Here is an 18,651-nt window from a genome sequence, read left to right on the forward strand (position 1 = left end):
CTGTCACAGGACCTCCGTAAAGGATCTAGGAAGAGTGGGGACTGTGGCATAATATGCTGATCATAAGACCATACTCACCTCCAGACATTTATGCCAGATCTGATTTTCCAAGAAAAGTTGGATATCTGGATTTTTTATGTGAAATGTCTTGATTTTTAAAAGTTGGCATTTCAATTTTCAAAAAGATGAACAAAGCATTATGTAGGTCAAAGAGAAAATGCAAGTTTGTATTGCCGGGTGTGTACCGTTGATGGTATAGTCAGTGACCTCTGGAGAATTTTGTCTGGTTTCCTTCACCAGAGCTGGAAAGATGGCTGTGGCGATGGGACTGTGATCCAATGCCTACACCTGCCAAAGTTCTGCCCTTCTGTATTTAGGTAATGTCTCATGCGTTGCAGGCAGAGAGGAAATGGCCCCAAATGAACCATCAGGTTCTCCATGGTAGTCTATCAGTGCTGGTCAGACTGGGGGAGGTAGACCCCCGTTTTCTCATCCATTCTGTGCGATTGGGTTGTGCCTCCTTCACAGAATCATTGCAAGATCAAAATGTCACAGATTTGGAAAGCTGATGAATTTTTCCTAAAATGTAATGCAGGTGCTAACTGCGGTAATTATTTTGCCATGAACAATTCAGATTGTTTTTGGAATGATGACAGTTTCTACAAAAGCTGACGTAGGAAAGATGCTGGGCCCAAGCTCTGGCTGGAAGAAATCAGGAGGAAAGAATAACTTCGTGGTTCTGCTCTGGTGGGTTTGAGGAGGCAGAACACTGATTTCTTTGGAAGTGGCGCTGGGAGTCGGTGTGGAGTCGCCCACACTTGGTGTGATGCTTCTCCAAACATCTGAGTTTACCTCTCGGCTTCATGAACCTCACATGGGAAGTTTCGACTAAAATAAACTTCTGACCTTTCCATCAGCTACCTTGAGTAAGTCAGGGTTTAATATACTATTTCATGTTCCCACTTACAAGATTTGAACTATTATTCCTATTACTTAAGAAGGCAACATAGCTTCCTATATTCCTATAATGTTTTATGACAAGACCTTTCACTTGTAGTCTCATTTTTTTTCTGGTAACTTTTTTTTTTATAGTTTTTTTTTTTTAATTTATTGGGGTGACAATTGTTAGTAAAATTACATAGATTTCAGGTGTACAATTCTGTATTACATCATCTATAAATCCCACTGTGTGTTCACCACCCAGATTCAGTTCTCCTTCCATCACCATATATTTGATCCTTTTTCTGGTAACTTTAAGAGATAGCAATTATTCTTCTTACTTTACAAATGAGGAAACTGATGGTTTCCCATTGTCCTTTAGCTAAAGTTTAGACTCTTAACGTGGCCTAAGTCCCTCCCTAGTCTGGCCCTTGCCTGTCTCTCTAGATTCCTCTTTCACCACTTTCCCAAGCCTTTCTATGTTCCAGCTATCCTGGATTTCTTTTGGTTCCTTAAACAGGTCAGGTTCTTTCCAGCCACAGGCCCATTGCACATGCTGTTTCTTCTGCCTAGACCACTTTTCCATCTCTTCTGTGTCTGGCTAGCAACTACTCATCTTTCAGGTCTCAGTTTACTATCATTTCTTCATGGGAGCCTTTCCTGCACATTCAGGCTACGTTGGACTCATTAGTAAAATCCTCTTATACCACTGTGCACTTGCCATTCTAAAGTCAACATAGTGAAACTTACTCATTCAGTATTTCTTGTTCCTGCTAGACTGTACTCGTAAGACCAAAATCTGCCTAATTGGACACTGTAACCTCAGTTCCTAGTACAATAGCCTTTTGCCCTGAAAGCTTTCATAACCACTATCTGCTGTCCGGATTCCACAGCCATGGAACTAATGTGTCAGAACCTTGACCTCAAGTCCAGTGCTGAGGGGCTTTACCGACAAGCTTCTTCCGATAATTCAATAACCAAGTCCTTTGATTAGTGACCAAAACACAAGCCTCCCACATCACGTAGCAGGTTGTGAGGTGAGAGCACAGTGCCACTCACAGGTTGTGAGTGTATTATTTGATAACCGACTAGAAAAGCCTGGTGTTCTCACCCTTCCTGTGGTCTCTGCGAGACTCACATACCAGTGAGAACCTTTGCCCAGCATCTAATTTGGTTGGGCGTAGATCACAGATGAGGGGCTTTTAAAGCTGTTCAGACTATTCCTGTCTCAGGTCTTTCCTTGGTTTGGTGCACACTTGGGTCATTTACAGATGGGTGGCACATAGATTTGTTGGAAGTGGTGACATCTAGTCACCAAATTAATGGTGCATGTATAGGAGTGAACCTAACACAGTTGCTCACTCAGGCTCACGCAGCAGGTGTTCAGCAGGTAAGCAGGGCCCAGGGGAAGGCACTCGTGGCCTCACTTCAACCACTGCAGCAAGCTGAAGTCCCTACAGGTTGCAATCTGTGAAAAGGGTACTTTTTTTCCCCCCAAGCCAGCTACATCTCTCCTCACCAAAGTCTTTGTGAAATCCATAACCATATGAACTTCCTAAATCCAGTTAATGGTGATAATAATCAAAATTTGTAGCTAAACACCCAGGCAGCACTGGATAGGCTTGCAAATGTTCCAAAAACAGTGCAGTTCACATCTCCAGTGAGGAAAGAACATTGAGCGAATTCATTAATTACACAAACCATTTCAACTGAGCCAGGAGCTTAAACCCACATTCCTCAAAGGTGTGCATTCCACAAAACGGGTATTTAACATCAGGCAGTCAGGCTGGAAAACATTCACGAACCGATGAATCTAAACCAGGAAGAAATGCTTCTCCAGGTATGCAATTGCCAACTGTTACTTTGTTCTCCAGTCCTCTTTGGTGATTTAGTCTCATGACAGAGCATGACTTCAGGGTCATAGGTCTGAGCCTGGCACACTTAGCTTCATGAGGCAACGACTGAAAATGTGTGGTGCTGGTTACAAAGAGGAACAAGCCAAGAGGGCACAACCTGTCTTCGTTACTAGAAATAACTGAATGCATACAATATAGAAACCTAACTGGAAGAATATGCCCCACACTTATCCGTTAATTGTGGTTATCTCCGGGAGGTGGGTTTATAAGCAGGAATAATCATTGCCTATGTTTTTGTTTTCCTTCAAATTTTGGAAAATGAATGTATATTACATTTATGAACAGAAAGGAATTTTAAAGTGGATTGGGGGGCCGGCCCGGTGGCTCAGGCGGTTAGAGCTCCAGGCTCCTAACTCCAAAGGCTGCCGGTTTGATTCCCACATGGGCCAGTGGGCTCTCAACCACAAGGTTGCCGGTTCAATTCCTCGATCCCACAACGGATGGTGGGCTGTGCCCCCTGCAACTAAGATTGAACACGGCACCTTAAACTGAGCTGCTGCTGAGCTCCCGGATGGCTCAGTTGGTTGGCGCGTGTCCTCTCAACCACAAGGTTGCCGGTTCCACTCCCACAAGGGATAGTGGGCTGTGCCCCCTGAAACTAGTAACGGCAACTGGACCTGGAGCTGAGCTGCGCCCTCCACAACTAAGACTGAAAAGACAACAACTTGAAGCTGAATGGCACCCTCCACAACTAAGATTGAAAGGACAACAACTTGACTTGGAAAAAAGTCCTGGAAGTACACACTGTTCCCCAAGAAAGTCCTGTTCCCCCTCCCCAATAAAAAAAAAAAGTGGATTGGGGTTAGTGATACAATGTTCTTAGCTGAAGAGCAAATTGTTACAATGAGTTTGGTAAAGAAAACATGATGTAATAATTTTCTACTACACACAGAAAAATACACTTGCATATACTAGATGTAGAACAGGGTGGTCCAATAGAACTTTCTTCAGGGACGGATATGATCTGTTTCTGTGCTACCCAACACAGTTGTAGCCACTAGCCATATATGGCTACTGAGCCCTTGAAATGTGGCTAGTGAACTGAGAAACTTCATTTTTATTTAAACTTAAATAGCTGCACATGGCTGTTACAGACACACTGTATTTGGATATACAGGTCTAAAACCTTCCATTTGCTGAGAATAAGAAAAAAGTAGCAGCAAGGCCAGGGAGAGAAGACCAGATTTTGAAGCCAAGAGATTTACATAAGTCAGTAACTGTTTTGTTGTCTTTCCAGTAGAGACAGTCTCTGTACTCTATTACTGTTTTAAGAATGAAGTGAGAGGAGGCACTCCTTTATGCTTGAAAAGGCGACATTAACGTAATCTTACAACACCCCTTTACAGTTTCCTGACTTTTAAGTGCTCCACCGATAGAAGAGGGAACTGACCTATTAGAAAAGCAACAATGTCATCCATCCTCATTCATCTAAAATACTTTAAATGTTTTGTACTCCTTATAAATTGTTTCTCTCCATCTCCCCTCCATTATCTTGTGTTCTACGTTCTTGTCTTGAGACTTCTCCCATTAAACCATCAGCTATTCAGTATACTGTTTTCTTCTACACCCTAACTTCTTTAAGGGGAGTAGAAGTCCAAGTCTAACAAGCATTAAGAAAATAGCCGTAAGATTAGATTATATAATACAAGGTAGATAATCAGTCCCCTAATAGAGTGGATTGAAATTGTAGTGTAATATACCTGCACAATTTGTCAAATGGATGATAAAGGTTAAGGGGGTTGTGGAGTTGGGGGATAGGTAGATGTCTCAGAGGACCATACTGGTATGGTCAGCGAAACCATAGCAAGATTTAATTATATTTTTCTTCCCAGTTGTCGTCTTAATTAGTGTATAGCATGTCTGCTGTCAGCTGCTTGGCAACTTTCCCCGAGAAAGCACAGATTATGATAGTAAGCTATGTTCCTTCTCTGTTGCTAATTCCACCCCAATGTTGAAACCAGAAGTTCAATAGTGAAAGCTACAGCTGCCAGATGCCAGCAATAGCATCACAGGAGCAAACATAGATCTTTACAAACGGCAGTTAACAACCTAATCAACTTTCCTTCCTCTGACACTGCCATCTATCACAACGTTTGCCATCAAATGTACTGGTAGAACTACCAATTCTCTGATTTGCTTTCCCAGGGAAAGCCGTTGTTTGGCCCACTGTTTTATTAATAGTATCAGGTTCTCCTCTCACTCTTGCATTTGAAATCAAACACCTTGACCACTTTGCATACACCAGGGTTGGTACAAGAAGGCATGGCCCATCTTGGGTGGGTATTTTGCAGTCTAAGACAAAAGATAGTCTTATACAAAACCCAACTCTGAGATCCTAAAACTAGTTATCTAAGTAAGAGGAGATTCAATTCTCATCATGGAAGTTATTAGTCAAAAATGATGCTGACTGTAAGTACAGATTCAGCACTTTATTATCAAAAGTGTCTTTTTGTTTTCTGACTTGCTGAGAAAAAATAATCACTAACCCTACAGATGTGGTTCCAAAATTCTGATAAAATTCTAGGACCTGTTTGGATAATAGAACAGAACTCCTATCATACCTTCAAACTGCATACTACAGAGAAATACTTGTACATCCTTTACAAGTGATTTCAAAGGGTTCCTTGCTCCCTGAAACCCACCCTTAGAAATTTCAAGTTAAGAATTCATCCACCACCCACTGTTCCCAAAAGGGTTTACTGCTCCACATTAATAAAAAATTAATACAAAATTCTTTATAGGAAGTATCAACACATTCACCTTTCTTCCCAACCTTCTGATATCCACTACAAATTTAAACCAAGAAATATTAGGGAAAAGGAAAATCATTTAATATCTTTAAAGCTATTGCCTGGATCCAGTCTGATTGTATGATCTTCTAATTGTGGAGACATGACATTTACCTGGAAGGACACAGGTAGATTGTCAAGCTCGGGTTAACCATCGGTTCTGAATGTCATTTGTAGTATGGCTGCCTAATTTTTCTGAGCCTGCTTTCTCATCTATAAAATGAGTATATTACCTACGATAGGGAGCTATTTGGAAGACAATAAATTAAAATGTCTGATACAAAAAAAAAACCTAGATTAAGATCTTTAAAGATCAGGACAATGGTACTCAAATCAGTCAAGATATTAATAGAAAACAGAGAACACACTCAAACTGGGTAACTCGAGGAAGGTTTAATAAAGGGACTATTTACAAAGACATGGGCAGAGTTCAGGGAAACCAACAAGGAATGATGAAGTAATATAGAGCTAGTAAAGGAGTCATCCTTTCTATCCCTCGATTTGAAGGGGCAAAGAGAAGGACCCAGAAGCCAGAGAGAGCTGCCTAACAGGAGTCACAGTCTTTAGTAGAGGAACGTAGACAACCCATGTGACCTGGCAATGAGGAAGCCAGGAGAAAAAATTCCTTGACCGTCCCTTCCTTTTGCCTTTCGATCTTCTGAGGGTGTTGCTAATTGGAACAACACAACTTGAAGTGAGAGGGTAAAGGAGCCTATTAATTTCAGCCATGTGGGTCAATACCTCCTGGGGCATAGAACAGGATGGAGTAGTTATGATGGGAAAATGGAAGATATTCAGCACAACCTCTGCCTCAACATAATTCAAACTACTCAACTGTTATACACAAAACTTGCATGTATGCTGAAACTAAAGTAATTTCTTTCTAGAGATTCTGATTGTAAAGTTCTGTGAGCTCTTTAATTAAAGCAGAATTCTGCTCGGTCTTTTTGTGGCCCTGCTTTTCGCTGGTGCCTTTAGCACATGCCTAGACAGCCTATAGGACAGCCCATGGCACCTGTACAAGGAAGTCTCAATAAATGGGAACTGGTCTCAAAGCCTGAATGCTGATTCTAAGGAGCGCTAAGAGATTTTTGAGAATCCAGACTAATTTAGAAGGCATCTTAGGATTGTTCTGTTTAGGTACTATTCATTAGGAATTCAGAAACGGGATTTTCTTAGACTCAAAAAATCCTATGTTAGTAAAACTTCTTATAATCCCACTGAACGATAGGAAAATTTTTAGTTTCTTATCAAAGAGATAAAAGAAATCAGGACATCAATTTCACATTGACATTTTTATTAACGCCAACTGTTTTTTAATTATTATTTTTTAAAACAATAGCACAAAAATGTTTCAAGGAAGCAGTCTCACAATCTGATGACCTTCTGAAATACAGTTAAGCCACACCAAATATGAATTCCTGTTAATAACACAAAAAATATTTTTAAAAGAAAAATGAAAAGGAAAAAGAAAGAAAAGAAAAACCATAGGGACAGAGAAAGGAATGATACTTAAAAGAGTTAAAACTCACTGGATTAGATAGGTGAGGCTTGTTAGTAGGATACACTGTTGAAGCAAAGGGTGGCACACCACAGGCTTATAGTCTTTGTTGTTTTGTTTTGTTTTTAACTAGTTACCACTAATATATAGGCCCTGCGGCGGTTACCACTGACTTCTTACATGCCCAAAATGAATCAGGAGAAGCCAGTGTTGATACTGTCATAAAGAGGTTCGATAGCCTATCAGACAACTGAGACCGTTTTCAGTAGAATAACGCCTTTAGGAAGGCAGGGCTGAAAACCTTTTCATTTCTATTGTCTCACCTATATGCATTTCAGGGTTCTTAAAAGTCATCTTAAAAAAGAAAGAAAAAATAATGCATATCAGTTTCTCTTATTTAATGTGGCTACAAAAGATGTTTCCTTATTATTTCTTTATCTCTAAGAAGGACACCGGGGGGTGGGTGCTGGGGGTGGAACTAGGGGGAGGAAAAAACCCAGACCAGGATAGGTTGTTTTTTTTTTCACCTTTTTCTTTTTTTTTTTTTTTGGCCAAGGGGTCACACAGAAGGGAAGGCAAGGAGGGAACTACAATCCTTGTTTCAGATTGAGTTATGCAGGAAAATATGTCTTCCTAATCAGTCCCCATGCCAAAAAAAAAAAAAAAAAAAAAAAACCCAAAACAAAACCAAAAGAAAAACCTCACTTGGAATTATGCACAGACTCTATGTTATACCAGCTATCAGCCTTTCATGTTTAACCATCCCAGCAATGGACACTACCCTTGGCTTGTAGTCTGCTTGCAGAATCCACTTCACAAAAATCCTCTTCACCCAGAAGCCTCTAGTTTCCTTTTGGTAGGTTATAAAAACAGAACATCTGTCATTAACAGGAGAGTGTTAAATACTTTTAACCACTGACAAGGCTTCAGGAAGTTTCACAGTTTCGTTATGCTCTATTTTATTACTATCATATTTACATTTTTATTTTTTATTTTTATTTTTTTTTTTGCTGAATTGCTGATTTTCTTTCTTCAATAGCATTTAATTCTGGAGTGTGAGCAGGAACCAGTTAACTACATTCATTGTCCAAGCCCCACTGGTGTGAAAGAAGACTCCCAATTCTTGGCATAGAAGCAGCTGTTCGGTGCTCCAGCTTGCCCCCGCAGCCCAGCAGCAGGCCCGCAGTGCGGCCCGCTCAGGGTTCACGCTGTGGCGGTGATGCCTTTCGCTGAAGGAGGTACTGCTGGATGCTCTCAGCGTCTCGCTTTAGCCAAGCAGCATTCAGCAGGATATTTTCACAGCACTGCTGGATGGTCCGCTCAGCCGAAGGAGCTGGGTGACTCTCGAAGAAAGCCTGGTATAAAACAACCCAGAATGTAGGCCATTACTAGCAATAGGAAGTAGTATCACAGGCCATGAAAACCACCCACTGGTCTGTAAACGATTCATAAGCTTCACTCATGAAAATTTACCACTGCCACTCCCACGCTGAAAAAAAACAAGCAGCTCCTTGGACCTGCTTATAGGAATTCTCCCCTAAGCATTATATGCTTAAAATCGCCCAATAAATCTTAAAAAAAAATCTAATCAAAAATTAATAGTAAGTACAGAGACAGAACCTATGGCCTTTCTTTTAGACTCATTCTCTAGTGGTTAATCTAGGCTTTGGGATCAGGCTTCAGACTTGAATCTAGGCTGGGTCATGTACTAACTTGTGACTGAGTAAATTAACTGCTTTGTCTACTCGTATGAGAAAGAACAGAGGGAGGGTGCCAAAAAAAATGTATACACATTTTAAGAAAGGAAAAAACTGTATTAAAATTATGCTCATGGTAACCACTTTGAGCACCTCTTGTAATAGCAGAAGTCAAATGTGACTTGTTAAGAGTATATCTTTTATTATCAGTATATAATGAGTATTACAATTTTAATACAGTTTTCCTTGCTTAAAATGTGTATACATTTTTTTGGCACCCTCTGTATTTACTCCAGAAGATTAAAGAGACAAGCCATACAAACAGCCAGCATAATATTTAGCACAGGTTATTTAAGGACTCAACACGTTCTGATTGCTTCAAATAAGGATTAATTTGTGGGGGAAGATAAAACCAAGAAGCTTAAATTGCTGCTGTACCCTAATAATTAACACTCCATCAACCCACATTTTTCATACAAAACTATTTCTGATTTTATTATAATTTATGATAATGCCTATTGATTCAAGATTGAATTCATTTTCTAATGAAGTACACCAGGTTTCATAGAAAACAAAGCAACTCTTAAATACCAACCAACAAAAGGATGGGGTCTTTCCTTTGAACTAGTCGTCAACAGGTGTAAAGACAGAATAACTAACTCATCAGATTAAGTACAGACCTTTTAAAAATCAATTAATCTTATTTACATAGACGACAATGTTGCCTGCTCCAAGGTTCCTCACCAAGGTTGGATTCTTAGGGCCTGAGTAAGATACAAGACTTCCTTTCCTTCCATCTCAACAAACAGTACCACCATTTACAGACAAAAAACTTGGGAATTATCCTTGACTCTTCCTTCTCTCCCACCCCCACAGGTTCATAACACAGAGAAACCACTCAGCAAATATTTGTTGAATTAAAGATTAACAGAATCAAGGCCCTGAATGAATATCTTTCACTAGTCCATCTCCTCCAAGCTACTACCATGTTTCCCCGAAAATAAAACCTAGCCGGACAATCAGCTCTAATGAGTCTTTTGGAGCAAAAATTAATATAAGACCCGGTCTTATATAATATTCTGTAAGACCCAGTATTATATTTGTTACATTATATTATATTATACCCTGTCTTATAGTAAAATAATACTATAATATTATTATAGTATTAATTATATTAATACTATAATATAATTAATATTATATTAATTATATATATACATATATATGTATATATACATATACTGTATATATACATATACTGTATATATGTAGTAATATATACAGGGTCTTATATTACTTTTTGCTCCAAAAAGTATATATACATATACTATATATATGTAGTAATATATACAGGGTCTTATATTACTTTTTGCTCCAAAAGACGCATTAGAGCTGATTGTCTGGCTAGGTCTTATTTTCAGGGAAACACGGTATATCATTCTTGCTTGGAGAATTAGCTTCCCAAAATCTTCTCTTCCCCATTTCAATCTATTCTCCATACTACAGCCAGGCTGAAATTTTTATAATACCAATTAGATCAAGTGATTCCTTTGTTTATAAGCCATCTCAGGGCTTTCCATTCTTAGGAAAATTTTCATAGAGCCTACAAGTCCCTCCAGCCTGGCCAGCCTTAGCTTGGCCACTGCCCTCCCCTCCAAACCCATGATGTGTAGATTTCTCCTTAAGAGTACTTATTACCTTCACAATAAGTCGTTTACACAATATACAATGTAAACTAAATGAAGGCAGAGATCAAATCTTTCATTGTTTTCTCAAGATCTGAAATCTTAAAATCTTATTCCTAACAATGGCTCATATTGTAAATCAACATTACAGCTCATATGCAATGAAGGTTTAAAGTTAAGATTTTCCTAATCAGTGTAGATTTGTCCCCAAAGGCTGAACTTTACCACTAAACTGATTGTTAACTTTTTAAGGGCTAAGAGGAAAGTCCCTACATAGCCATCTTGTCTCACCCTGCATACAACAGACCTATGAAAGTTATTCGACAGGAAAAAAGAATTAACATCAAGGACCTACTCTGCTCCAGCTCCACTATGTTAGTATAAATAACAATCCTATCACCCCATTTTACAAAACTTGTTTGAAGTCTAACAGCCAACACGGGGTGGGGCACAGCTTTACACCCAGGTCGCCTGATTCCAAGTTCCACATTCTTTCAGCCATGTATCAACACTCTCAAAAATGATTCCAACTCTCAATTCTTCAGGCATTAAAGATACAACCTAAGCTGTCTTTCTTCAAGCAAAAACAAGAGACACTAAAGTGCATTACAGCATCACTCTATGATTATAGTTTGGTTAGTTAGTGTTTTTACTGACTACATTGAAAAGTAAAAAGGACATTCCTTACCTTAACCTCTCCAGCCATTTTATCAACTGCAAATCCCTCAACTGATAGCTGAAAAAACAATGGTTTAAATAGTTAAGTGCAACCAACAGAGGCTAAGAACAAACTTCATTTAACCGAAAAATAAATCATTCTATTCGCTCCCAACTTCAGTTTATTCTAATAGAGGGTACAGGACAGGTGACAAAGATGCCCTTTAATAAAGCTAATAACTGTTTAAGAAAACTCTTAAAGAGCAAAGACTATAATGTATGGGTCTAGTGAATCATGGATGTTTCTCAATATCCATGAAAAGCAAGCTACTCAAAATAAAAATCTTCACATACCTTTATTAGTCTGGATATTAAGAATCCTCCTTGGTATCGATTGTAAAGTTCTTCCCAGTTGTCCTTTATAAACTTCCAAGCAGCCTTCCTTCCTTGCTTGCTGCCTCCAGCCACTCCACCAATTACTGAAACAGTGTCCTGCGGACGTACCTCTTCCTAAAAATAGAAAGAGAACTAAAAGTCTACTGTATACAAAAAATCTTCTGGTGCCAGAAAGGGCAAATGTTGTTGAAGTACCCAAGTTATCGCATTGAAGATACTCATTCTGTGTTAGGAATAACTAGCATCAGAAGCTTCCAGCAAAGAGAGGATGTTTAACCTAAAGATCAGCCAACTTGAGAATGAGGCACTGAGACAAGCACAAACAAGGTGCTGTGAAAATACTTGTTCGGGCTACTATAGGGTAAAGAAAGGAAGAGACAGAAAGTAGGCACAGGGATAAGTTGGCTTTCCAGTTTATTTCCTCTCCCAACTTCATGGGTGCCAAGAAAATGTATACACGTGACTTGTATTCATCTTTTGTTATCGGTATATATTGAGTATTACAACTTTAATAGTTTTTTCCTTTCTTAAAATGTGTATTTTTTTTTTTTTGGCACCCTCTGTGTTTTGATTCTCGCCACTAGAGGGAGATATAGAGGTCAGAAATAAGAGCGCGGTCCAGCTTTCCTAGCCTCAGCAGAAGCCTTCATTCTACAGTTAAGGCAGATCAAGAGGATACTGAATCAGACACTTGCCACAGATCAGTGGGTAACAATTCCCTTTAAGAGCAGTTTTCATTGAAACTTACTGAAAGTGCAAACGTGAGGACTTTTTGAATCAATTCAGGTGAAAGAGTAGCCCCAAGGACTCTTTCAATTCGGTTTTTCTCTTCCTGCATATCTGCTTGTTTGTGAAGCTATAATGAAAAAATAAAGATAGAGATAAAGTTAAGTCTCTCCTGGAAGTTATGCATATGCTTATATGACCTTCTCCCCCAATAAGGTGAAACTTTGTTCTGTGTATGTTCTCATTGGCTAAGATTGGAGGGTATGAAATTAACAAGAGAGTACTTTTCAAGACGTTCAAGCCCTAAACTTCTCGTATACCATTTTAGTAAGTTATTAGATGTAAGTGTTCACTATATGAATGGTCTGTCATCAGTTCTGAGCAGTTTGAGATCTAAGGGGTAAACCTGTCATGCCCAAATTCTTTGTATCATTGATGTCTGACTAATGTTCTATGTTATATGAACAAAATTATTACTAATACCACTGAAGGTTATCAATTTGATTTATAATAGTGAAAAATATACAAGAAGATGTGTTACTGAAAGTAACATTTTTAAGAATGTTTGATGACTTAAACATGCTCTTGGGTGGCCAGTTAGCTCAGTTTGTTAAAGTGTGGTGCTGGTAGCACCAAGGTTGCCGGTTCGATACCCACATGGGCCACTGTGAGCTATGCCCTCCTTAAAAAAACCAACAACGAAAAAAACATGCTCTTGATATATTAAATGAAAAAATTAGAGACAAAACAAAATTATTCTAGATTTTTAAAAATTTAATATGGAGGGAAAAAAACCTGAAAATGCATCAAAATGTTAATATCAATTAATAATGGTCTCTGATCAGTAGGATTATGCACCATTACATTCTTAAACTGCAAAAAGCTGCTGAATGCAGAATATTAGAAAAATAGAGATGCATTGAGAAAAAAATCAATTATTACTTTATGTACATTACCAAATGAAGAATAAATCATATTATATGTACTTTTTAAATTACAGGTAGGTTTTATTTTCTTCTTTATCTTTTTCTAGTCTCCAAATCTTCTATGTTGGATATACAAAATCCTCCTTTTTCATAATCAAGAAGAAAACATTATATATATTTAAAAATTAGAACTACAAATGTATACAAGATACCTCTCCAAGACAACTTAATTTAGACTCTATTGATCTTTTTTCTCCCTGAAAATTTTAACACTGACCCATGTCTGGAGTCCCCATCACAGCTCCCAGTTTTCTATTCCTTTCCTTTGGACTCTTTTGAGCTGCAGTGTGGTAAAATCGATAGGAAGTCAGGAGAACTGGGTTCTAGTCCCAGTTTTGCCTCTAACTAGCTGTGTGATCTTAACTAAATCCTTAACCTCTCTGGCTCTCAGTTTCCCCATCTATAAAATGAGCAGGGTGAACAGATGATTTCTAAGGTCCTGTTCAGCTTGATTTTCACCTTTATTTCTCAAGATCTGAACTCTGGTTTTCAGGAAGCATTTTTTTCCCCCAAGAAGAACCTGTTAAACTAGTCCACTAGATGGCACCATAACACCCCATTTCAAATACACTTTGTATTAAAGTTACATGTTTTTATCCTGCCTCATTATTCCTAACTTACCAACAGAAAACAATCCTTCTCATCTCTCATCAATTGTTTTTTTGAAGAACTCTGATTCTGTCTTTATAAGAGCTCTTTCCATAGTAAAGCTGAATTACTGTGAGCTCCCTTGTGTTAAACAGATGCAAATTCTTAATATACATACTAGTATAAATTCTTAAAAGTATTCCATGACATGACAATGTCAAGGTATCTGTCATGAGATTTTCAGAATCCCTATTTTGTTCCATATCCTTTATGGAATAGACAAAACCAACAAAATGTCTCATTTCATATGCAAAGAAATACGTGCATGATTTATAGTGCACAGGTTCACAGAATATTAAGAATGAGAAGGAACCTTATATCATTTAGTTGAAAGGTAAACCCAAAGTATAATTTTATATTATTAGAAAGGAAGTACCTTAATTACCCTTGTACAAGATAGGTAAAGGAGTACATTTTGAGATGCAGTTTCTTAAACAAATCAAGTTTATATTTTTCAGAACATTCTAATAATTTAAATAGGATTTCTTCAAAACTAAAATATAGAAATTAGATTTGCAATTCTGATCCACCTGGGATCAGAAAGTGTTTGTAATCCATTATAGGTGGTCCCATCCCTATCTTGTCCATGCCCCTATGTGTGGATCTTTCAGTGGACGGGCTTTATAGGTCTCACAGATGATTTGAGTATTTAGGCACATTTTGCACATTTTATATGATGGTAATAAGTAGACCCAGCTCCTTCCACTGCCAATGCAATCGATATAGTCAAGTTATCTCCTAGCCTGATAGATGCATGGACTGGAGACAGCACTTGTTCCACAGTCTCAGGACTTGCAAACAGATCACTGCCATTACAAGGACATGGAAAGTTTTGCCTGTATTTTTTCTAAGCCAGAGTTTAATTATACGCCAACCACCCTGGGACAACTACAAAGGTTACGCAGGCAGGTGAATTAATTTCCTGTCCATTCGTAAGAGGCATAGCTCAAACCCTTGAGACACCTCATCATCTATCCCTTTTCTAAGCACAGAAACAAACCTTTTGTTTAAAATGGGCAAAACCCCAAGTAAGTTTACATTGACGGGAAAAATTTTAAGAACTTGGCTTGTTAACCAAAATGAATATTTCAGAGTTCATTCAGATTTAAGATGCATAAACTTGTGAGTAAAAAGAGAAGTGAAAAAAATTAGATGACTTTTTACATCATATTGATAGTATACATGAACAGACATTATATATTTCTCGCATAATGTCTTTTTTTTTTAATTAGTTTCAGGTGTAACTCCCATAATGTCTTAATGGTTGATGGCTTAATATGCGTATCTGCATATATTTCTTTTCTTAGGACTTTTTTTAATCACTTGAAGCTCACACTATGTGTCAATCCAAGTTCAAAAGCAGAAAATGAAAGCCCTTAAAAAATTTACTTACCTTTAGCATAATGTCTAAGGTAGTGCCATCACCATGCTTCAAAACAGTCAGATAGACCTACCAGAGAATATAGAAACAAAAAAAGAAGGCATCTGATTAAATGTATCTTGTTCCAAATATTCTAATGCTAAGAAAAGACAGAAAACAAGTCAAAAAATTTGTAAATAGGTACATGTGGATGTTACACACAAATTGTGGCAAGAAGCTAAGAGCCCATACGAACAACCAGAAAGGTAGATGGCATGTAGTAAGTAAGTAGCAGCAGAGCACACCAGCTTTCTCAGGGGAATGTGTGCTGATAATCACTTTTCTCAGCACCATGGTATAGGCTGAGAAACTTTAAATAAATGAGAAGCCGGCTACAAACCACCTAAATGGCATATATTAAAATAGGGTCAGATATGATTTGTGGGTGGGTACTTAGGTCTTTTTGGTTACTATTAAATACATTCCACACTACACAGAATGATGAAGTCACCTAGAAATCAAGGTAATTCATTATGAAAACCTACAGGACTCCTCAGATCAGCGGAGAGAGTCTGTTTCCCTTCCACATGGTCCTTAAACCGACGACGGGCTTCTTCTAAAGTTGCCTTATGTCCTGCTTTTCCTAGTTTGCCCAGAACCAAGCCTCTCAGGAGTGCATCTAGATGACCTGATTGAGAAGTAAGAGAGACACAGAACTACTTAAAAAGCCTATTTTTACACATATGCCACCTGGATATCTTTTATTATACCATGTCTATAATCTTGAACAAAAATAATCAATTACCTTAGTACTTGAAAGCACACTTGATTTAAATTTATCATACAAGAGTGAAATGAAGTGCTAAACTGACTAGAAAAGCAAATCAATTTGCTGACTTTGTCTATACTCACAAACTGAATTTACTAAATGGTCACTCCATCTAGGTAATTATACTACTAAGGATTATGTGTGAAAGGAACAGGCTTAGATCACGCAATTTTCACCCATGATTCAGAGAAAGGGCACATACAGAACTGATATGCTGTGTATAAGAAATTGAAATCTTAGATTTTTAAAATCAAAATGATGGATCTATTACTCCAAATATATGCAAATGGCTAATAAGCACATAAAAAATGTTCACCATCATTGGTCATTAGGGAAACGCAAATCAAAACCTCAGTGAGGTATATCACACCCATTAGGATGGCTAGAATAAAAGAGATAGACAATAACAAGTGTTGACAAGGACCTGGAGAAATGAGAACCCTCATACATCGCTGGTGGGAATGCAAAATGGTGCGGCCACTTTGAAAAACAGTCTGGCAACTCTTCAAAAGGTGAGAGTTACCATATGACCTAGCAATTCCACTCTTAGGTCTACACCTAAGAGAAATGAAAGCGTATGTCCACACAAAAACTTGCATACAAGTTCATAGCAGCATTGATAAGTCAAAAAGTGGAAATAATCTAATCATCCATCAACTGATAAAATGTACTGTATATCCATACAATGGAATATTATTTGGCTATAAAAAGGAGTAAGTACTGATACATGATGAAGCATGGATGAACCTTGAAAACATGCTAAGTGAAAGGAGCAAGACACAAAATGCCATATAGGGCATGATTCCATTTATATGAAATGTCCAGAATAGGCAAATCCATGAGACAGAAAACATATTAGTGGTTGCCTGGGACTGGGTTTGCTGGGCAATGGGGAGTGACAGCCAATGAGTATGGAGTTTCTTGTGAGGGTAAAGAAATGGTTCTGGAATTAAATGGTGGTTTAAAAAAAAAGAAAAAGAAAAGAAAAATTAACACTCACACACAGATCTGATGGATTGCAATAGTACAGTAGCCAAATAAGCTGTGGTATAGTCATACAATGAAATACTACTCAGCAATAAAAATGAATGAACAAACTGGATGTATCTCAAGAATATTATACTGAAAAAAATCTGACAGAAGCCAGATATAGGAACAGAATATATAATGTTCTAAAAGAGACAATATTAATCTAAAGTAAAAGAAGTCAGAATAGTGTTTGCCTCCCAGAACAAGACTGGTCAGGAGGAAATACCACCTTTAGTTATTAGCAGATAGTAGAAAATTATATTTAAAGTCCTGAAATCACCATTCTCAACATTCTCACAGAGGAAAGAAGACATGTAGAAGGCCAAATAACTTCCTTAATTCAGAAAACTGGCTCCTGTGTCTCTTAGCACCTTTACAAGTTGTATATAAGGTAGGTACCCGGTAATTATGGTAATAATAAATAAAATAATCTAAGATTCTCTGTAACTTTTCTTGACTATAAATGGGCCTTTGGAACACATAAATGACTTATTTCCACCATCTGCTTTGTGCACAAACCATATTTAGCAATGAATACACATAACCATCACTGTTTTTAAGTTGGTGACCCATGTAACTTCAGCAGTAGGCTTAAAAGACCTAAATCTTAATTTCTGGCTAGCTGAATACATAGTAACATCTAGAAGATACAAAGATGATGCTACTGAAGTTGTTAACCACAGATGAGTGAAAAAGAACCAATTTCTGATCAACTCTTTCCCCATTCAGTACATCCATTACCTTCTCCAGGTTTGGGGTCCCAGCCCAGTCTCTCCCCTATAGGTGAAAAGACATCTTTCACAAACTCCTGGATTTCCTCATAGAAGTCTGTGTGGGACAAGAGAGTTGAAAGAATCCCCAGGTTACAGCTCAGGTCGCTCCATACAGTATAATTGGGCTCATTCACAAAAGCCTCCATGACTTTTAGAACCTCTACAGTGCTAATGATTCCAGCTCGAGCCTGGGATAGGAAAAAACATAAATTAACCTAGTCTTCAAACAAAAACAAAACAAAAAAATACAAGCATGAATTTTTGGCATTATCTACTGCTAGTTAGTCATCTCTTTGCTTTTTTAAAGGAAATAAGACTATGTAAGCTTAGACACCACAGACATTTATAGAATAAAAATCCTATCATGACAACATTCCTTTTTTATTTTTTTGCTATTTATAAAAGAGCCACTTAAAAAACATGCTACAATTCCACAAATTTGGGGGGCAAAAAATAAAGAATGAAAACAGTTAACTTTCTATTTCTGCCTAGTTACAGGGGACTTGGCTTTGTTTTTCTTTTTCAAAATTTTCATACGTTCAGAAAAGTTGCAAAAGTAGCTAGGGCTTTGGTTTTTGACAGAGGCTCTTTCAAAACTGGACCTGCAAACTGTGTCAACTTCAGCCTGTCCCTTACTCATTTCTAAAAGAACGCGTACTGGAAGGCACTACAAACTCAGAGTCCTTTCAGAATTAGCTAAGAGAGTTAGGAAAAAGAACT

General features: G+C 37.9%; 1 protein-coding gene across 2 annotated transcripts in view; it reads right to left on the bottom strand.

Moving 5' to 3' along the window:
- Positions 1-6,924: 6,924 nt before the first annotated feature.
- NPEPPS (aminopeptidase puromycin sensitive) overlaps positions 6,925-18,651 on the bottom strand; it is a 70,933-nt gene continuing 59,206 nt past the window's right edge. For both annotated transcript variants that reach the window (XM_033090235.1, XM_033090236.1), the window contains 7 exons: positions 17,900-18,119; positions 15,846-15,988; positions 15,334-15,390; positions 12,329-12,436; positions 11,539-11,694; positions 11,216-11,263; positions 6,925-8,500 (listed from right to left, as the gene is read on the bottom strand). In XM_033090235.1, coding sequence (XP_032946126.1) covers positions 8,342-8,500; positions 11,216-11,263; positions 11,539-11,694; positions 12,329-12,436; positions 15,334-15,390; positions 15,846-15,988; positions 17,900-18,119 — 891 coding nt within the window. In that variant the 3' untranslated portion in view covers positions 6,925-8,341. The remainder of the gene's footprint in view (positions 8,501-11,215; positions 11,264-11,538; positions 11,695-12,328; positions 12,437-15,333; positions 15,391-15,845; positions 15,989-17,899; positions 18,120-18,651) is intronic.

This window comes from Rhinolophus ferrumequinum, chromosome 21, assembly GCF_004115265.2.
Source record: "Rhinolophus ferrumequinum isolate MPI-CBG mRhiFer1 chromosome 21, mRhiFer1_v1.p, whole genome shotgun sequence".
Classification (NCBI taxonomy): Eukaryota; Metazoa; Chordata; class Mammalia; order Chiroptera; family Rhinolophidae; genus Rhinolophus; species Rhinolophus ferrumequinum.